We start from the raw sequence: 22,708 nt of genomic DNA, 5'->3' as shown, positions 1-22,708 counted from the left end.
TGAAAAGCCCAGCTAATTTTCTTGCTGAAAGCCCCTACACTTTCCTTCATTAATTCACTGACAAAATCAATTTCAAATACTCTTCATGTTTATCTTCTGTCAGTTCTAAACAAGAACTCCTTTTCATTACTCACAGCTTTCTTGATCATTGGAGACAAGTTTGGAGTGCAATTTTAGCAAGGTCAGTTTATTAAAGTCATATTTGTTAAGTTTTTTCTTATTGTTTCAGAGAGCAATAAGTCAACTGCTATAAACACAGTCTCTTTCCTGTAAGGTAAGGAATAAACAACAGACAGCTTTTGTGAGACTAAATAAAGATTTAAAGCAACCTGACTGAACTTGCTCTGAAGTGGATCAGAAGCATTCACAGGATCTATTTCAGTGGGGGTTCAGTAACTTCCAGAGCAAGGTAAGTAACAAACAGGGCAGGAACATCTGGATCTATCTAGAATAACTGAAGAGCTGCCACACTTGTATATGGGTTGAAACAAATCAATGGAACAGTTCGGTATTTTCTGGTATTACTTGATTTCTTTGTATCAAAAGGTGGGGTCTACAGCAAAAGTCAGTTTGCACTACAATTTATACATACCACACAATGATGGAACATTTACTGAACAACTGCAATAGTTACATTAACAGGAACACTACAGAAAAGTTACCATTTTGGGTAACAGCAGTATGTGTTTACATGTCGGTTTGCTTCCACCTTATTTGTGGAAACTCTCCAGGAGGAATGTTACACTTCAATGGTAAAGATTCTTTTGTTACTATTATACTTGTTTCTAAGAATTGTTTTAAGATACATTTAAGTTTAAAAATGTTGCCTAGTCCCAAAATTCTCAAGTGACTGGAATCACACATGCCAATGCCAATCCCAATCAAATTGCCTAGGGGTAACTGATACACAAATATTTTAAGTTACAGCGAGAGAGACAAACTGCTAAGGCAACAGATGTAAATGTATAAGGTGGACACACATTAAAGCAAGCCCAGGCCAGGTGTCACACACTAAGTCAGCTTAAAGACACAAGTCTCTACCCTTAGTACCACATTGCCTCTTCCTTTGCGCCAACACAAATGCTTGTGTGATCTCTCAATAAACCAGACCCCAGGTCTCTTCTGGGTTAAAGCCAACCTTCCTTAATACATTAGTTTTAGTTGGATTAGTTCTACAAGGTAGTTCCTCGAACAAATACTTGACAAAGGAAGAAACATGGAAAGAGAACTGCTGGTTTTGACAATACTAATTTAAAACATATATTGAAAATACAGCTTCACACACCAGAGAGAAGTACAACAGGCCTTATAACCCAGACCATGGTACCCATTAATTTTCTTGGTGATATTTTTTTTTTTAAATAAAGCCTTTTTATACCACTGAATAACTGCAGTCATCACTGTCTTACACTACACAACAACAAAAAAGCATTTAAAGAGTCATATATTTTTTAAATGAGGGAAAAATAATGTACTTAACTAAATTTAACTCAAACTGAAAAGAAAAGCATAGGGAGTACAGCTCCTCCAACCAGAACCTAGTTAGGATACTTGCACAAAAAGATGCCTACTGTGAACTTCTCAACAAAAGGATGTCAAGACTCTTAATGTAACAGTCACATTAAAGGCAGAATTTCACAGTAGCATGCCTGAGTACTTCCTTGTCACAAATGCCTGGACTGGAGGGGGTGGGTGGGAGGGAAGAGTTCTAGTATGCGATATATTTGGTACCCTTTCTGTAACAGCTGTGTTGAGTATTATTCAGAGATGAACTAGATCAAGTTCTAACGAAGTTTTCAAAGTAGAAAAGCAGTTTATAGTTTAGGACAGGGCAGCTTTTTACATGTCAGCCTACATAATCCCCATACTGTAAAACCTTAATTTCCAAGGAGTTAAGGAAAACCCTAACACTTTTCCACTTCTACATTAATAATACAAGTATGACTGAATCTCCCTAATAATTCCATCTATGCCTAAAAATTAATCTTTGAAACTAAGGAAGAGAGCAAAGACTTCAACCAAAAAGTAAATTCCTATCTTGTAAAAGCTTTACTAAACCAAGAAACATATACAAATAAATATGCCAACCAGTCCTCAACTAAATATTACTACTAAAAGCAGAAACAGCGAGGTTTGCTTTTTGAAATCTGGGGCAGTGGAAAAGTCTGATATCAACATTTGAAAAAGAAACTTTAAAACATAACAAGCAGCAGCATGTGTAATCATACAGAGAACTTAATATCCTCCGAAATACAGATTAAAACATCTTAAAAAAAAAAAAACAAAACAAAATTTGAATAGATGTAGGGGCTTTTGACCACCTCAGATAAACCCTGGAATGACACTTTAACAAGCTGTTACTAAGTGTTTTGCCAGAATGATAATAAAAAACCATGATGGATCCCAGTTTTAAAACTCCTATGAATGAGTTCTGGCTATCCAGCAATTCACAGGATTTCCCGCACGATAACAATGCATCTACAATACTTCCAAAAGTTCATTTTGTTTTCTTCCTAAAAATTTCTTCAAAAAGTCTTTCTAGAGTGCTAGTGTTCAACTGTGTCATTCAAAAACACTGCCATCACAGCATACATGACCAATGTTTGCCCTTCAAACATATTACTTCTGACATTATTGGTCATATCAATTTCCAATGGAGATCATTCTATCTTGAACCAATTTTTCAAAAGCTTTGATTTCAGATATCTTCATAGAGATAAAATAGAACATATTAATCTATCTTAAAGGTAACTCATTTAATATAACACTTACCTGTGCAGTTTCTGTCATTTTCTGTTCAAAAACAGATTTAACCACAGCATATTTCTCCACATATAGTTTATAGGTATCTGTAGCTTTTTTTGATTTAACTGCTGCCTATAGATTAAGTACAAAAAAAAAAAAAGCATCAAATGTCACACATCCAGTCTGATCCAAGGCTTTTAAAGTTACTATTAAAAGAAAGCCTAGGATGACCTATAAAAATATTCAGGGGCATATCAAAACAGTGAAATGTCATAACAAAATTTCACCACCAAATAACTCTGCTTCAAGCCATTACAGATTTCTATTTAAAGGTAGATATATAACCACATAAAAAGGTAACAAAGCAATTACCTCATTTAAATCCCTTCCCCGTAACAGCAATGACTAACTTATACTTGTTTTGAAATAAATATTTTAAGATTTGTATTGCTGAAGGCAACTAATTAGCTCATGTCAAATATTTAGATCTGCAACAGAAAACCAGGAAGAAAGCAGGGTTGGAATACAGAGCAAACAGTTATTAGCGCAATTCTGAAAGTTAATGGTAAAAAAGGTGGCACAGTTCTCTGTTAGAAGCGAAAGAAAAATATAAGGGAAAACACATTCAAAAGTACAGGTGTTAAATCAATGGAAATTTTAAGATTAAGAGATATTTGAAAGTGAAGTTAATGCAGAACATACGGATGGCCAGATTTATGCTGCTCAGAGTTGTTTATAATAGTCCTTTTTGGCTTTATAATTTATTGATTTGTTTCATTATTTGTTGCTAATAAACCAAAATGTTCTTTTTGTGGGCTTAATAGTCTTAAAAGACAAAAAGAAATACAGGAGAATCCCAATATTACACGGACAAAACTGAATGACTGATTGTTTTTGGTAGATAAAAAGTTATTTTCAAAGTTTACAGCATGACAAACGAGATGAAGTTTTGAAAAACTTTGATATTCTTGCTATTTCCAAGTTAAAAGCCAATTAAAATTAAAATTATTTGCCTTGAACATCAGCTTTTTTCTAGCTTGTGTTCAACATGCCTACTTTATCTCATTGAAATTTCCCATCAGTTGTAACTCAAAAGTATTTCTGAATTATTAATGACATCAGTAAAGACAGTTGTATATTTACTATTTGTTCTAGATCCGAATAGCTTTCCTCCCCTCTTTCAAATGAATTTCACCTGTCCCACAGTAAAAATGAAAACTATTTCTCACTTGCAATGACTTGTAAAGCTGAGCACTATCTATAACTTTCAAACAAATTAATATAAAAGATGCCCTCTGGAAAGATATAGTTATATTCTGCGATTTCCAAGAGAAAAATAACTGAAAATCATGAGTAACAGTATAGCATTAGGACTTGTTCACCTGGGGAAACGTCAACCAGGACTTCAAATGAAGAGGAATCAAAGCTACAGTTCCATTTTTCCAGTTAGAGAAAGCTTAAGCCGATCTTGCTCATATAGTCCTCTAAACCCAGCATAACAAAGCCTGAAAATACTTCACTGTATGAAGAATATGGATCCTTCAGGCATTAAGGATGGCATGACAGGATGTATCAAACCCATCAGTTACTTACTCTGAATTTTACTTCATGATTCTCACTTTTGCACATTCACATAGGGGAATTCCCAAACACCATTTACTATACTAAAAGTAAAAGGTGCTCTATGAACACCTGGTTTTAAAAAGAATTAAGGTTGCTTTTGCAATAAGATGATTCCAAACTTAATCACTGAAAAGGAAGGAAATGTCAAGTTAAAAGACTTAAAATAAGTCTTTTTGTGAAGCATTACGTAATTGAACCACATATGCATGGGATTGACACAAACAAAACATTCTGTCTCTTGTAATCATGTTTAACCATGAGCAGAATTGTGTTATGTGCTGAAGCATCTACAAAAAAAACTCATCAGCAAGACAGACAAAATAATAAAGCACACAAACATTGTATGATTAACTAGTAATCTCTTCTGAAAACACTATGTGTCTATTCTCAGGTGCAGCAATTGCTAGAACTCTATTTAGCAGATTTACAGTAACTAAAAGAATAAGTATCAGTCAAGAATTTTTTTTTTTTGTTAAGTCACTATTGAGAAGTTAACATATCGGTGAACAATAGGAAATTATTACACAAGTTAACACTAACTTACAGCTTCAATGAAAACTGCAAGCTCTCAGATACCTCCTCAGATTCTTCAATAAAGCATTTCTCCAAATATATGGCTTTGTGATAAGCTCTTAGCATACTGGTGCAGATCCCCTGCTTTCTGATAAAGCAGCTATTCTGATTTTGCTAAAAACATTTTATGTTATGCTAAAAGTAATAAACCTATTCTCTGCCAAAAGAAAAACAAATTAATACAATCTTTGTCACCATTTCTGAAATTACAAGTGTAAATTCGAATAAAGACATGACTAAAGAGATGTGATGGTCACAGTTACTGGCTCCCACTGGAAACATTTTAGAAGTATTAGCTGAGCATTCAACTATGGCCTAATAGTTCAAACAAAAATATCTAGGGAAGATGCATAAAACAGAAAAAAAATGGCCTTCAGCCTATAGTGCTGCTTCTTTCTCCCTTCTGCATGTAGACATTAGTCAGACTGAAGATTTTTTTTGTTTCCAACTGGACAAGGGAATGCAAAGTTACATCTTAAAAGCAAGCCTTGCATCAAGTCAACTTTTCCTACTGAAAAATTTCAATTTACAAGAATTCAGAAGAAACTATACTTTGAATGAACTGGCAGGAAAACATCTGCCATCCCACATACTTCTGATTCATGTCTAGAACCCAACACTGACTGTCATTTGAGGCAGAAGCTAGAAAAAAGCTAAATTTATATTAAAGATAAAAGAATCTGAACATGGTCAACAGGATCACTTTCGTCATCAGTGACAAGACAATAACCAACTCTATCTGCTCCACCAAGACAGCAGTACAAAAGGCACTAAGACCATTCTAACAAGAACAGAGCCCTACACAGATCAGATAACTGAAATGGAAATAGGCAGAGGTATCGAGATTTAAGAAGAGAAGACATCATTAGAGACAGGGAAACGACCTCTTTCCTCTACTGCTTTGTTTCCTGAAAACCAGAAAAAGTCACAGGGTTGGCACCAGGTCGAGGGAGGTGATCTTTCCCCTCTACTCAGCACTACTGAAGCCACACCTGGAGTATTGTGTCCAGTTCTGGGCTCCCAAATACAAGAGAACAGAATGTCAGTTGGAAGGGACCTACAACAATCATCTAGTCCAACTGCCTAACCAATTCAGGGCTGACCAAAAGTTAAAGCATGTTATTAAGGGCATTGTCCAAATGCCTCAAACACTGACAGGCTTGGGGCATCGACCACCTCTCTAGGAAGCCTGTTCCAGGGTTTAACCACCCTCTTGGTAAAGAAATGCTTCCTAATGTCCAGTCTGAACCTCCCCTGATGCAGCTTTGAACCATTCCCATGCACCCTGTCACTGGATCCCAGGGAGAAAAGATCAGCACCTCCCTCTCCACTTCCCCTCCTCAGGAAGCTGTAGAGAGCAATGAGGTCACCCCTCAGCCTCCTTTTCTCCAAACTAGACAAACCCAGAGTCCTTAGCTGCTCCTCATAGGACATGCCTTCCAGCCCTTTCACCGGCTTTGTTGCCCTCCTCTGGATGCATTCAAGGACCTTCACATCCTTCTTAAATGGTGGGGCCCAGAACTGCACACAGTACTCTAGGTGAGGCCGCACCAACGCTGAATACAGCGGGACCATCACCTCTTTTGACCGGCTGGTTATACTGTGTTTGATGCACCCCAGGATGCAGTTTGCCCTCTTGGCTGCCAGGGCACTCTGCTGACTCCTATTAAGCTTGCTGCCAACCAACATCCCCAGATCCCTTTCTGCAGGGCTGCTCTCCAGCCACTCCTCTCCCAGTCTATACTTGTGCCTGGTGTTACTCCATCCCAGGTGTTGGACTTGTTAAATTTCATGCCATTAATGATTGTCCAATGCTCCAATCTATCTAGATCCCTCTGCAAGGCCTCCTGTCCCTCAAGAGAGTCAACAGCACCTCCCGGTTTGGTATCATCAGCAAACTTGCTAAGGGTGCATTCAACTACTGCCTCCAGATCATTGATCAATATATTGAACAGAACTGGCCCTAGAATTGAGCCCTGAGGAACACCGCTGGTGACTGGTCACCAGCCAGATGTAGCCCCATTCACTACAACCCTTTGAGCCCTGCCCTTCAGCCAGTTCTTCACTCAGTGCACCGTGTACCTGCTCATCCCACAGTTGGACAACTTGTCCAGAAGGATGCTGTGAGGGACAGCATCAAAAGCCTTACTAAAATCCAGAGAAACTACATCCATCGCCTTCCCTTCATCCACTAGGCGGGTGACCTTATCATAGAAGGATATCAAATTAGTTCGACAGGACTTTCCCTTTGTGAACCCATGTTGACTGTGCCTGGTGCTTGCACTGTTCTTTAAATGCCTTTCAATAGCACCCAGTATGATCTTCCCCATAATTTTTCCAGGTATTGAGGTTAGACTAACCAGTCTGTAGTTTCCTGGGTCTTCCCTCACACCCTTCTTGTAGACTGGAATAACATTGGCTAGCTTCCAGTCAGCGGGGACCTCCCCAGACTCCCAAGACCTTTGGTAGATGATCGAGAGGAGTCCTGCTGTAACATCCGCTAGCTCCTTCAGTACTCTGGGATGAATCCCATCAGGCTCCACGGACTTATGAACATACAGCTAATACAGCCAATCCTTTACGATTTCGGTGCCCACAAATGGAAAAATCACTGTTCCCGCACTCGCGGTCCTCAGACTCAGGGGACCAGGCAGCCCAAGGTCTACTTTGTCTCACTTGAGGGGACAACACAAAACTTCCTACTCCTTAATTCAATAACAAAGGGATTGACTGTTTACATATTTACATAGAAAATGCATCTGAAAACATAATAGAAGCTGAAACAATTATATGCAATTTCTGTAAAAGCCACTGAACAAAATTATCATATGATCCAGGTAATTACAAAATAAAGAACTAGAACTGCAGTGCAGTTAGAACAGATAAGAAGTGTAAACAAAACATAACTAGGCATTCAAAGTATCATGCACATTATGAAATAGCTACAACTACTTTTAGCCCTTTTTGAGCATTTCACTTACTAATACAAGGTGAATGTGTTACAGATTGATAACACAATGAATTTAAGTAAGATGTCACAGAACTACCTTATCAACTTCTCTCTGTGTTGCTCCTTCCTTTTTCAAACGTTCTTGTTCGACACACTTTGCATTGTAGTTTTCCTTTGATTTCTGTAAGGCCTGAGTGATACTTTGAATATTTTGCACTGCTTCCAATGTTCCTGAAACATCTTCTTTAGTCTGCCAAATATCACATAGTTGTCAAAACCAAACCATTTTAATTTTAACATTAACAAGTCATTGGACACACATAAGAAAAAAATTAATAACCTTTTTATAAGTTTTGATTTGTTCATCTCCATACTTGTGAACTTCTTTTATTAGCTCTTGTAATCTCCGCACAAGGTCCAAGTGACAGCTTGCTAGTTTTTCTGTTGAGGTTTTGAAAACATCCCAAACTGGTGCAAATGTCCTAGATTGAGGAAAGAAGAAAAATTAATGCTCATCTGGATTTTTTTTCCTTTCAGTTGGCTACAATTTTTTTTTAAATAGTGCTGAAGTATAACTGATATTTTTACAGAATTTCAGCTCTGTTCCTTAAACTGAAGCAAACAAAAAACCCAACAATTGCTATAAATGATATTCTTATTAAATGTTTCAAACGTACTTGGAATCCTACCTGTATTTTCAGTGTTTTACCTGTATTTTCAGTGTTTTACCTGTATTGACTGAGTAAAACACAGCAAAATTCACTTATTCTTCTCCATCATCAACACACAATAATGACAAATGATATTCCTAAAGATGATGCAAGAGCAGCTCAAAAAAAAATTAACATGTACAAGTATTTTTATGTGCATACTTGAATAGCAAAAAGGAACCAAAAATTACCTGGCTAGTTACGTTTCCAGTTGTCTTACATCATTACAGCCACGAGATTAACCATATGGTAAAGGAAGGTGGGGGACAGGTCATTCCTCAGATCCAGATTTCTATACTGAATGGACTTCTCCAGCTATTCTAAAGATACATTCCTACCTCAGTTTCCAGGTCAATACTGCTGAAAAACCAATATCATGCATAGCCTTTAAAGCACTGATGTTCAAACTAACATGCAGATACAGAACCTTTGAAGAGCAGCAAAAACTGGTATCAAATTATCCACTGATGAAAGCTCTCCACATTTCTAGCTGTGATTACTTCAAATAAAAATAATCTTTAGCCTCATCTAAGAAGTCTGAGCTGTTGAATCTTTCTAATGAAAACAACATCCATTAATCATTCCATTTTTTTTCAAATGTATCCCACGTATAAAATTTTAATTAAAATATGGAATAAATCTATTGAAAACTCTCATTCTTAATATGTCTGAGGGCAGAGATAACACTTGAGAAAGTAGAAATAATAGAAGTAAATAAATTCACTGCCACATTTGCAGACTCCATGTTCTCTTTTCAAAATAATTACCATAGGCTTGGGAGCACGGAATAGAAAGTCACATTCTTTATTATGTCTGAAAAAAACTCAACCTTAAACACAGAGGAACAGACAATTCCTCCATGGTGTTGGGGCTTTTTGTTTTTTAAAAACTGTAAATAAAGAATTGTACTGTATGATATTTTGCATAGCTGTATGATATTTTGCATAGCTGTATGATATTTTGCATAGCTGTATGATATTTTGCATAGCTGTATGATATTTTGCATAGCTGTATAGTAACTGAAGAACTAAAAATAATTTTTAAAGGTGGCAAAGTTTTGCTACCTTCAACATCATCAATAAAATATTCAGAATCAAACTTGATTCTTAACATGTATGCAGTTAATTATTTCTGTCTTATACACACTTACTTACCCAAGTTGTGTGTAATTGCTTGCTGATTTGGCTAGTTTTGTCATTGACCTTGAATATGCCTCCTCTATCGTAGCCCTGTCAAAGAAAGCAATCAAAAGCATAATCAAAATTTTGAAGATATCTGAAGACAAATGAATATGCATTCTAAAGGTGCAAAGCACAGGACTTTTTACTTCAGCTGAAAATTACTCCATTTTAATGGCCCCTCAAAAACTATATGCAAAACCACAGAAGAATATTTAAAAAAAAAAATAATCTAAGAACACTGTGACAGAAAGTTGCAGGGAACAGAAACAAGTAACACCCAAGGGCTCAAGACTTGCAAAAGATGATTCCTTCCTATACTCTCTGCTGTTCCCCTCCCCCTTTAACATTCTTTAGGTAAGAGTCAGAACACAGCGACATAACAATCACCCACCTAACACTGTCTAAATACCAGAGATTTACAAAGTAACAAAATCAAATATATTTGTAATGAAAACATTAAAAAAAATAAACTGAATGCTTACTGAGCAATTACATTTGTTCACATTAAATAAAATGGGGTCTTGTCTATATTTTTGTTGGTTTTTTTTTTTGTGGTGTTTTTTTTTGTTTTTAAGTTCTTTGCATAGTGATGTTTCAGTTTGGAAAACACAATCAAATAACACGCAATGAAATGTATTCTGTTCTACTGTTTATAATTATTTTTAAAGAAGTTTCTCTCAATACATTCTGATTTCTTTTGGATAAACTCTTCCCTACATAAAGTTTCATTATATTTTCCTGCACTCAAACCCACATTTTTACTTGTCTTTTGGAGATTCAAAATCCAAGGGTCCACATAGATTTCCTCCTTAGAGCCTGTGCTGGGGCAATTGCATTGGAACAGCAGTCACACACAACATATCATGGCAGTGACTCCCCTGGAAGTCCTTCCCCCATCAATCTTCCTCACCCTCCTATTATTAACCTTAAGATACACACTATTTTAATTTTCCACCCTAAATCAATACTCAATGTGTAGCGTCAACTTAGATTTAGAAGAATCCTGGATTTGAGCAAATGCTGTAATTGTCTTTCGTGAAAATCCAAAAGCTTGAAGCAATTTCTTTCCTGTTTCGTAATACCTTTATTCAGGGGCAGAAGAGGAAAAAAGGGAGATGACAAATTCACCCTTCTCAAGTTACCATGACTATAAGCACTTACTGCTGAGGCAGATGTTTTTATTTCTCCTTCACAGCAACACTTTCCAAGCAAAAAGAATTTTCTTATGAAAATATGAAACAAAGTAGTAGCAGTCACCTGAAACTTTGACAGAGGAGCACGTATTTAAACCTACTGAACTTCCAAAAATAACAATCCAGTCAGTTACACAATCAATTTGGAGAAGGGGATTAAGTTGTAAAATGCAGTAATTCAATTACATTTTAAATCTCACCTACAAACAACTACAAAGTTATTCACCATAAAAAAAAAATCAAAACTTTCTCCTCCTTCCCCATATGTAAGTATTCTTGGTGATCTGAAAAAGTTTAAGTTTCCAAGGTTTGGAATTCTTGCTCACTGCACAGCAACAAGCACATATGTACAGACACCCAGAAGAGAGACGGATTTTTTTTAATTACCATGATGAACAATATGTTTTGATAATTATCAACAGCTTCTATCAAAGTTTTCTAGATTTAAGACCTCAATGCTTTTTTCTTTTTAAGCACAAGATTTCTGACCAAAACAAAATACTTACATGAGCAATCGCCACAAAACTGGAGTTCCCCAACTTACTACACATTATCAACATAAAACAGTTACAAACACTAACAACCAAATATGCTGTTGCTGACCAGTTGGGCATGCATATCTACGTTTGTTTTGTCAACTGACTTCCCAGAGCATTCTGATGCACTGGTAGCACACTATGAACATTTGAGGAAATTAATTTTCACCGATTTGAAAATCGGTCTTTGATTGTGTTATGGTTTAACCCAGCAGGCAGCTAAACACCAGACAGCCATTTGCTAACTCCTCCCAGTGGGATGGGGAGAGAATCAGGAAAAAAAAAAAAAGGCAAAACTCACAGGTTGACATAAAGACAATTTAATAGGCTCAACCCCTTGAAGAGACTGGCAGTGGCTTGGTGCAGGCTCCAAAAGAGATAAAGGACTGAGTTGTAGCCTCTATTTTCAATCTATTTTCTGAAAACCCACAAAAGAAAAGACTGACTCCTTTATCAAGGAACAAAGAAAGCTGTGGGTACAAGGAGTCTCCTGCATACCTTTACTCTCTCTCTTATTTTGACTACAAGTCAACCACTTTATCCTATAAATATGACAGCCTAAGTGAGCATTTTTTTGTAGCTCTCCCCGCTAGGCAGTGTGGCTGCATGGCGGTCACACACACACACCCCCACACCACCACCACCACCACCCCGACACCTCTCAAGGCTGCTCCTTGAGGCAGAGAGACCTTTTTCTGACAACAGATCGTTGGCAAGCAACTGATATCGCACATAACCTTTTTTCTTGGTAACTTTGATTGCATGCTGAATTGATGCTAATGAAACATTATATAAGCTTTGCATATATAATCCTTTAGACATAAACTGTTGACCAAGTCAGGGACTAGGATTGGATCCGGCCGCACCTAGACTCCTCTCTGAGGAAGGAGTTTAGAAAGCAAGGGGGTCCTTTCTGAACCTCATAACTCAACAGGCGGGTCCTCCTTACTCTCTGCATCTTCAATCTCTCTGTAAATCATTCTAACTCAAGTGTAACTCAATTTCCCTTTGTATGATTTTTCCATGCAGTAATTAATAGAGTGAACCTTGCCATCAAACTTTGTTAAGTCACACTTCCACAACATCACATTAAAACCACTTTTGCTAATACCTCTCAGTGATTCCTTAAGCATTATAAATCACCCTTCTCCCATTCGCAACAACAGGACAGAAAAGGAAGGTAACATAATAATAATGATGATAAAAGAATATACAAACAAGTAAACAAGTGATGTACAATGCAATTGCTCACCACCTGCTGAACGATGCCCAGCCAGATCCTGAGCAGCGATCGCTGCCCCCCCCCCCCCCAGCCAACTCCCCCCAGTTTATATACTAAGCATGACATCATATGGTATGGAATAGCCCATCGCCAGCCCGATGTAACCCCGTTTACTATAACCCTTCGAGCCGACCAATCAGCCAATTGCTCACCCATTGAATTATGTGCAGCATACAGCTGGATAAACACATTTTGTCCAGGAGGATACTGTGAGAGACAGTATCGAAGGCTTTACTGAAATCCAAAAAGATTACATTGACTGGCTTCCCTTGGTCATGTAGGTGGATAACCTTGTCATAGAAAGAAATTAGGTTTGTTAAGCAGGACTTTCCCCTCGTGAATCCGTGCTGGCTGGGACCAATGACTGCGTTGTCTTTCAGGTGTTTTTCAATAACTCCCAGAATAATCTTCTCCATAATTTTGCCAGGCACAGAGGTGAGACTGACAGGCCTGTAGTTACCGGGGTCATCCCTGTTGCCCTTCTTGAAGACTGGGACAACGTTTGCCAGCTTCCAGTCGACTGGGACCTCCCCAGATTCCCAAGAGCATTGAAAAATCATTGAGAGAGGTCTCGCTATGACATCAGCCAGCTCTTTCAGTACCCTCGGATGAATCCCATGGGCCCCATTGACTTATAGGGATCCAGCTGGAGCAGCAAATATCACACAAGCTCGGGGTTGGTTGGGAGTTTGTTGTTCTCGCAGTCATGGTTCTCTAGCCCAGGGCTCTGGGGGTCCTGCTGGCAGTTTTCCTCCTGTTACCATAGAGTTTAAACTTGACTGCTTCATGGTCGCTGTGGCCAAGGCAGCCACCAATCGCCACTTCACCCACGAGACCCTCTCTGTCAGTAAGCAGCAAGTCGAGCAAGGCACCTTTCCTGGTCGGTTCCCTTAGTACCTGTACCAAGAAGTTATCATCCAGATGGTTTAGGAATCTTCTGGACCTGCTTGTACCAGCTGTGTGGTGTTCCCAGTTGACATCTGGCAAGTTGAAGTCCCCCATAAGGACAAGGGCAGATGACTTGGATGAGTTATTCTTTAAGGAACTAAGGGATGCTTCCGTGTCGTCATCCTGGCTGGGTGGCCTATAGTAGACTCCCACAACGACATCCACTTTATTTGTCTGTCCAAGAGAGCATGGGAAGCTTAAAAAGTCCTTGACTAGTGTAAGCACTACTTAACACCCTGATGTTTTAGTTGTTGCTATCAACATTATTCTCATACTAAATCCAAAATAGAGCACTATACCAGCCACTAGGAAGAAAATTAACTCTATCCCAGCCGAAACCAGGACAGATTGTAATCTGTTAAACATTTAAACTGAAATGGGAATATGTGCATTGCCAGTTTCTTCTGATCAAGGAGTTTCTTTTTTATGACACTTACAGACAACTGGTACATAAAAATGTTTTAAAGACTTCTGGAGAAAAGTCAACAATATCTATTCAGTTCCTAGCTGAGCACAGTGGTTTCTTACACGTAAACATTTTAGGTGTTAAACACACACAAACACAAGACAGTTCACCTACAAAATCTTCCTAGTATTTAAAGAAAAAAAAAAAAAAAAAAACCAGAACAACACAACATTGCAGGGGCAGCCCAATCTTCTTCTATTTTAACTTCTTTAAAAATGTAATTTCTACGTGCTTTATCAAGAATAGAACAAAGATACCTATCTTTCAGCAGACAGATATCCTGCTCCACCCAAGATTTACCAACATTGAGCAGATTGCCTGCCACAAAATTCACTCTTTCAGGAGACATATATCTGAACCTCCTAGAAAGCAATAACTACTGACTGAGCAAGTCTTTCCCATTCACAGCTGACGACAACTGTATATACTGTTTGACAGTACTCTAACTTTTTGTAAGTACTATCACCAACTCAGATGTGTCTCTCCTACCTAGCTAGCAGTTTTCACGCTCCTATATCTCCGCATCTGAATAAAACTGGCCAATATGTTCAGAAGGAATGGAAGGGCAGATGTGAAGAAATTGCAAATATATTAAGTTTAGTTTTCATAGGGAACAGCTCAGAAAATCAGGTGTAAGCAGGGCATAAAAACACTCGATCTAGGAGCCTCCTAATCAATCTTGCTCATCCACTTACATACTTCTAGCAGAAAAGAGTACTGCAAAATAATATTCAGACTATACTGTGGAGAAAGGAGGGGAAAGATAATTGTGTGAAACACCTCTTAATTTCTTGCAATAAACAAAGATGCAAAACAGAATATAGTCAAGACAGACTGTTGTAAAATACTGTTGAAGTACTTCCCAATACAATTTCTTTTGAGATCAAGAATTTGACCCACATGAATAAATGTGTGCTACTGAACCATATTTATTTCCTGGGAAATAGACTGACATACTGCAATAACCTCACAATGGTAGTGGAAGGGCTTCACTGCCTAGATATGGACACTCAAACATTTTTACTAAAGCGAGGACACCAAATATTTAAAGTCCATCTATTTCTTTGAAATTACAAACTATATGCCACAAACTACCACTAGCTTAGACTGAAATTGATCAGTGATGCACCCTTGACTTGAAAAGAAGCATCTATTTAGCATTCAACTTTTTTTTTTTAATGGCAGCCTGACATACCCAGATGGATCAATAAAGCAGAGCTGAAGAAAACACAATGGAACAGTTAGGATACCAGGTTTAATATTTGACAGGGAGAAGATCACTGGAAAGGACTGAACTTAGTTGCTGCTGATCTGCATAACTGACAGATTTTTCCAATCCCAGGGCAAGTTGTTCTTAAGGAAGTATATTGAAGTCTTGTCAAATAAATTAAAACGTAGTGCTAAGATTCTAGTGAATATCAGTGTGTTAACTTGAACTGAAGTTTTTCCATATATTTTACCAAAAATGCTGTAGGTAAGATGACTGCACATCTCTTTGGCATGTCCTGATCTATTCACAAGAGAAACTACATTTCTTGATCTCTCATTGAGGACAACATGCTCACGTAGATCCTCATGTGTTCCTAGACAGTCATTAATCTTTAGTCTTAAATGTTATTTAAACTTGTTTACTTGGAAAAGAAATATTGCCTCCTTCTTGCGAAATCACTAGAATTAATTAGCAGAAACTTCAGCTAAAACATTTTTAATATGTGGAGAAAGGTCCAAATATTTTATTTATTGATTGTAAAGGCACATCTTTAAAATTTCATTTGAAGGATCTAAGAGTGAAAAATAAAACTAGAATGCCACATTCTTTTTACTGGTAATTTTGTGTAGAATGAACTGTCAAGTTTTATTTATGTCACCATAATAAAGCAAAGAATCCAAGACAAATATAGCATCAAGTTATTTTTACCCATTTATGTAAGACCTTTCACCTTAGGATCAGTATGAATAAAATGGAGCGTGCCCAAAGAATACAACATAAAGGAGATAAGCAGAATGAGCGAGGAAGCTTCTGATCTAAATATGGAGATAAATAAAAACACAACAGATTTAAAACTAATAAAATTAAATATGCGTCCAAGTGATGTACAGCTTAGGTCTATGACTTACTACTATTAAAAAAAAAAGACTGATTCCAAGAATTAAAGCAGGTTTCAAAGGAAAGATCCAGGCACTCACAAAGATAACACAAGGCAAACTTTCATAACAGTCAATATTAAAAGCAGTTAAGCAGTTTTGAAATTAAATATATATATTTTTTTTTAGCAGCTTGTAAAGCCCTAAATATTTCAGACTAAACATCAACAGCGTGATATCCCCCCACTAAATCCAAAGCAGAATTTCACTGGAACCCTGTCTGGCTTCATAATGTGTTTTCTGGGATCAGGGATTCTTGAAACACAACATTCCTTGGTTTGTGCAGTCCTTCCAACAGGAGACTGCCCATCACATATGAACTCTGGAATTCACCTGTTTCACTTAGTTGAAAGATTTTTGTCATTTTCTCCACTTCAACTCACTTTGAAACTATGCAAATGTCAGTATCACTGAGTACCTGCTAGATCCATCATGGTTACATTTTGTGGAAATTTTTTTAAAAGTTCTTTGTTGAGGTCTATTTCAGGCCAAAATTGAAATTCTGATGAAAAAAATCCAGAAAACAAAGGCTAGTTTTTTGGATAACTTTTACTGCAAGAAACCTTCACTGAAATAGGTCCTCAATTAGCCTCCTGTAAGTTTTTTCCATGCGTCATCTGGTGTCAGTAACTGAACAAGACAAAATTCTGAAGCAGACATATCATTAATTTCATCCAGAATGGAAATTCTTATGTTCAAAGTAGCAGCAGCAGTCGTCTTTTATAAAGAACATCTGTTTAGGAAGTTGTCACATTTGCAGATTTCAGTTCTGTCCCTTCCATCCCATAAAGAACTACCTGGGTTATTTTCTGCGTATTATTTTCTTGCCCATACATATCACTCCATTTTCTTTAACCAACCTAGTTTCTCAACATCTTAATCTAGTATGATCTTAAAAAAATTATACTTTTAGAAGTTGCTAACACCCTAATTCTAAATCTATGGTCAAAAACTTTGAAAGACTGATAATTTTTACTACCGAAATTATTGCTTTTCTTCCAAACACGACAAAAAATTGGGATTAATTTAAATAAACTGCTGGACACCTAATGTGACATTTCTAGCTTTTTATTTTTTTTTTTAATTCAAGCCTAAAAATTAGAAGCTTGTTATTAATTAATACTTAAGACTCACTATTCAGTTTAAGCGAATGGAATAAACTTAATGTTCTTGTATGATATGAGAGATATTTTAAAATGCTCGTTGATTTTTATATATTTTGCATGTTACTGTAAAACATAACGATAAACTTAAATAAAAACTACAAACAGTATATTAAAGAGCCAGGATTAGCAAGGATGAATACTTACCTTTCTCTTATAAAGTCTGCTAAGTCTTTTGTTGACAAATGTCCATGTTTCATGTTGTGATAGAGGACATCAAAACCATTGTTCCTTTCTCCCTAAAGATTAATAATAAAAAGAAATTAGAACTATGAAACACAACATGCTAAAACAATTACAGAACAAAGTATAGAACCTATGCATTTTAATAACTGATCAAGTTTCATGAAGTGAATGATTTCTAATGCTTCAGCTTTTTACCAATTGCTGTTAGTTCCCTTCAATCCCTTATATGTAAAACAAACTAAAAATCACCTCAGCAGCCACTACTACCCTTTGAATGACAACTCTTATATTACATATTTCTAGACTATATTTAAAGCCCTTTATTTTCTAGATTTCTACGGGTCTTGTATTCTTTCACTTCCCATCTTATTAAACACATACTTAATACTGCATTCCCTCTTCATTCTCTCATATCTTTCATTATTTCCCCATGAACTAAAATTCACACTTTGGGATCACTGGATATCCCACCTCCCCAGTTCTTCATACTTCATGGATATTTCTCTGTTTTTTGTAAAATTGGTAAAAATCACTAACTTCTTCCTTCTCACAGGTAACTTCCCTTTGTCTATTCTTAAGTTTAGTTTTAAAACTTAAAACATTTTCCAATCAGTAAGGCATATCTCACCGTTAAAACTGAGACACTGCCCTAAAAACCAATTAATAAACTCAGCCAGCTTATCACCTCTGGCACCACGGTGAACTTCCCCCGAACATGAGAAAGCAACAATAAATGAAAAGAAGGCGAGGCAAGGCATGGCATAACAACACTGCTACTATAAGAGTTCTCCTATCAAACTATCCATTCCCCTCCTGCCTTCCAAAAGCTTCAGATCCATAACACTGCTGCTGCTAAAGACACAGAAGCACACCCTCAGAAAAATCACGTGCATGTTCATGTTAGGAGGGAAAGAAGGATGGGAAGCAGAATCCTGGACTTTTCACAATGGCAGCTCTACATCTCCAGTGAAAGACGCCTGAGGATTTGGTCAGACACCACTCCAATCATTTCTGTCCTTTTTGTTCTGTAAAAGTTTGTCTGTGCATCCATAAGGTACACCCAATGAGGGAAATTATACAGCTGAAAAATAAAGCTAGCAAATAAAAATAAAGATCAATGATTCAGATCACTATGACGACACAAACAGCTGCATTGCTCAGCAAAAGAGATGTGAGCAAGGAGGAGACAGCAGGGATCCACCAGCTTAAGTGGAAGCAGCCACAGGTGGATGGAGGAACCTCACAGCAGTCACAGTAGTAGGCCCACTTCTGTGAAGTGTTAACTGCACTAGGATTATTTGCTTTACTTCTTCCAAGCATTGGGGGAAGAAAAAAAAAAACAACAAAAAAAACCCCAAACAAACAAAAGGACAGACACCTATAAAATGACTGTTCCTAAGACTGCAGTAAGTTGTAACCTGAAAAAGGTCATCAAAATGCAGATTAGTTTAGCATAAGTGCAATTACAGAAAGGTCTGTAAAAAGTACAAGCAGAACTAAATTGAATACACCAAAATACAGCAAACTTTAAAAGGAAAATAAAAAAAATAATATCCTTTTATTTTGAAAAATAAAAGAAGGATAAGAACACCAACTAGTAAGAAATGTTTTGGGTTTTTTGTTTGTTTGTTGGTGTTTTTTTTTAAACATAGTCTTACTATTCCAAGTACCAGTCTAATCACAACAGTTCAATAAACTGTTTGGAGTAGTTAATAACAACAAATATGATGCTATACAAACATGTTTTTAAACACTTGGTGTACAGGGAATGCAATTAAGAACTAATAACTAGCAAATTAGGTTTGAGGAAGCCAGATCCACTTTTACTAAAAATAAGATAACTGAAAATGCAAAAAGTAAACAATTTCACTCCTATCTAGCCGGTTTGAGGCTCAGAATAATTTTGAATACTGGTGCACTAACAGGTACCTTATTAACTTTCTATATTTACTCAATATAAACCCTGAATACCACTGCATTACAAAACCACCAGAATAACTATGTAATTAAGACCTTACTAATATTTTCAATTAGAATACAAAAAACCCTGTTATTTAACTACTCCAAAGTTGTTACTGTGCCCAAATTTGGAGATAAACTTTTACAAATAAGCTACAGTCACAATGAAAAGTTTCGTTTCATGCAAGGCTCAATAATCCAAATCCAAATTTTCAGTTTTTCTCCATGTATAACTACCCAATTAAAAATATAAATATCTGCACGGAGAAGACTAACAAATTATGTTTTTAAAACAGACTGGAAAGTCTGTTGTTTCTCTAGCTGGCTGCTGTTCAGGCTGTACCTTCTATCATGCAGATAGAAATAAGTTGTCAGGACAAAAGCATAAAGTTCTGAGATGCAGTTTTGCTTTTGCATGATACAACTGTAAGTTGTTACAGTTAGTGCCATTCCCCCAAACAACTGCGTTGTATGGTAGGCCTAACGAAAAGAGAACAGACTGCAGTAGAAGCCCCATCTATGCACCACAGTGGCTGCAAGAGTAAGACCCCCTAGCAAAGGGTCTCCCGCTCGTATCTGCACATCCCTTGGCCCAGCAAACCCTCTCCTCCATCGTTTCTCCCTAACAGACCACCGAGCACTGCGCGAGGCAGGGCGCTTCCCCCACGGCCCAGCCCAGCAGAGGCGAGGCAAGCCGCGGCAGGCGCAGGAGGTCACCGCAAGAGGCACAGAGTGCCACGGAAGGGACGGCGGCCACCATCCCTCCACCGCACTCCCCACGGCAAGGCCCAAGCCCAGTTCCCAGGGTGGAGTAAGAGTCAAGGCTGCTCCCGCGGAGAGTACGCCAGCTGCGCTGCGCTGCACCGCACCCTGCCCGTCCCACCCGCGATACAGAGGAACCGGCCCGCGGCACTTCCCTACCCAGAAGTTCTCCACGAAGTACGCCATCATCACGCCGCCGGCCCGGCCCTCAGCGAGCCCGAGCCCGAGCCCGAGCCCGAGCCCGAGCCCGAGCCCGGCCCCCGCCGCCTCAGCCGCCGAGACACAACAGAGGAAACGAGCACCGTCACGACACACCACCCTTCCCGTTACGATACAACCACCTTCCACAGAACTTCACCACCTCCGACTCTGCGCATGTGCCCAGCTGCCGCCGGGCGCTGCGGCTCCTGCGCAAGCGCGCCGCATTCCCCGCCCCCCCGGGCGAGGAGCGGCGCGCATGCCCAGAGCGCCGGCCCCACCGCAGCTGAGAAGTGCTATCTCAGAAGTGAAGAAACCCTGATCTCTAAAAAAATATGAATATACTTGCAGAAGGCAGACTGAGAAATACAGTACTTAAAAGCAGAGATTGATGCTCAGTCACATTCAGAACAAATTGTTAGATGTATTAGGAAAGGAACAGAGAACCTAATTCATCCAGTGTATAAAACCTGTTTGTGTGGGCACCTGCACCATGAATGCTGTGCACAGTACTAGTACCCCTTATCTTAAAAAACAAACGAACAACAACAAAAAATACCGAACACAAAACAAAAAAAAAATCCAGAAGATTGAAAAAAAAGCAACAAAAAACAATCCATGATATGGAAACAAACATCTACCAAGTAAACTAGAATTCTTCAGGCTGGAAAAGAAATGACTGAGAAAGAATAAGATATAAAGAAAACTCATGAGTAGGAATAGAGAAGATGTATTTTTAAATTTGAACTCATTTTAATAAAAGCACAAGCAAGGAATTCAGTCAAGCTGGAAGACAGGGGAAACTGGACAAAGTTTCTAGGTTTCTCTAGATCCATAGTAAAAATCTGTAATGGGTTGAGGAACCTGAACATACATAAGTCCATGGGACCCAATGAGATGCATTCCAGGGTTCTGAGGGAATTGGCAGATGTAGTTGCCAAGCCAATCTCCACCATATTTGAAAAGTCGTGGCAATCAGGCAAAGTCCCCAGTGAATGGAAAAAGGGAAACATCACACCCATTTTTAAAAAGGGTAGAAAGAAGGACCCTAGAAACTACTAACCAGTCAGCCTCACCTCTGTGCCTGGGAAGATCACGGAGCAGATTTTCCTGGAAGACATGCCGAAACACATGGAAGGCAGGGAGGTGATTGGAGACAGCATGGATTCACCAAGGGCAAATTGTGCCTGACTAATGTAGTGGCCTTTTACGATGGAGTGACTGCATCAGCGGATAAGGGAAGAGCTATGGATGTCATCTACCTGAACTTCTGTAAGGCCTTTGATACAGTCCCCCACAATATTCTTGCCTATGAATTGGAGAGATATGGGTTTGATGGATGGACTGTAACATGGATAAGGAATTGGCTGGATGGCCACGTCCAAAGAGTTAGAGTCAAGGGCTCAATGTCCAAGTGGAAACCAGTAACAAGTGGTGTCCCTCAAGAGTCCGTACTGGGACCAATACTATTTAATATCTTCATCAACGACATAGACAGAGGGATCGAGTGCACCCTCAGCAAGTTTGCAGATGACACCAAGCTGAGTGGTGCAGTCGACACACCTGAGGGAAGGGATGCCATCCAGAGGGACCTGGACAAGCTGGAGAGGTGGGCCCATGGGAACCTCATGAGGTTCAACAAGGCCAAGTGCAAGGCCCTGCACCTGGGTCGGGGCAATCCCTGGTATCAATACAGGCTGGGGGATGAAGGGATTGTGTGCAGCCCTGAGGAGAAGGACTTGGGGGTACTGGTAGATGAAAAGCTGGACATGAGCCAGCAATGTGCTTTTGCAGCCCAGAAAGCCAACTGTATCCTGGGCTGCATCAAAAGAAGTGTGGCCAGCAGGTCGAGGGAGGTGATTCTGCCCCTCTACTCTGCTCTGGTGAGACCCCACCTGGAGTACTGTGTCCAGCTCTGCGGTCCTCAGCACAGGAAGGACATGGACCTGTTGGATTGGGTCCAGAGGAGGATCACAACAATGATCAGAGGGATGGAACACCTCTGCTATGAGGAAAGGCTGAAAGAGCTGGGGTTGTTCAGCCTGGAGAAGAGAAGGCTGGGGGGAGACCTTATTGCTGCCTTTCAAT

The 22,708-nt window shown here is 38.6% G+C and overlaps 1 protein-coding gene across 1 annotated transcript in view; it reads right to left on the bottom strand.

Moving 5' to 3' along the window:
* Nucleotides 1–20,764, bottom strand: part of LOC104021663 (F-BAR domain only protein 2) — a 105,168-nt gene extending 84,404 nt beyond the window's left edge. The window contains exons 1-6 of the mRNA XM_087770798.1: nucleotides 20,582–20,764; nucleotides 17,663–17,754; nucleotides 9,756–9,830; nucleotides 8,232–8,373; nucleotides 7,989–8,141; nucleotides 2,773–2,877 (exon numbers count right to left, since the gene is read on the bottom strand). Coding sequence (XP_087626924.1) covers nucleotides 2,773–2,877; nucleotides 7,989–8,141; nucleotides 8,232–8,373; nucleotides 9,756–9,830; nucleotides 17,663–17,754; nucleotides 20,582–20,611 — 597 coding nt within the window. The 5' untranslated portion in view covers nucleotides 20,612–20,764. The remainder of the gene's footprint in view (nucleotides 1–2,772; nucleotides 2,878–7,988; nucleotides 8,142–8,231; nucleotides 8,374–9,755; nucleotides 9,831–17,662; nucleotides 17,755–20,581) is intronic.
* Between the last annotated feature and the right edge of the window lie 1,944 nt (nucleotides 20,765–22,708).

The sequence above is a fragment of the Nipponia nippon genome, unplaced genomic scaffold, assembly GCF_047370975.1.
Source record: "Nipponia nippon isolate SJK-2023a ecotype South Korea unplaced genomic scaffold, ASM4737097v1 scaffold_33, whole genome shotgun sequence".
NCBI lineage: Eukaryota > Metazoa > Chordata > Aves > Pelecaniformes > Threskiornithidae > Nipponia > Nipponia nippon.
The sequence above is the reverse complement of the archived record's forward strand: the minus strand, read 5'-3'. Positions and strand labels throughout refer to the sequence as shown.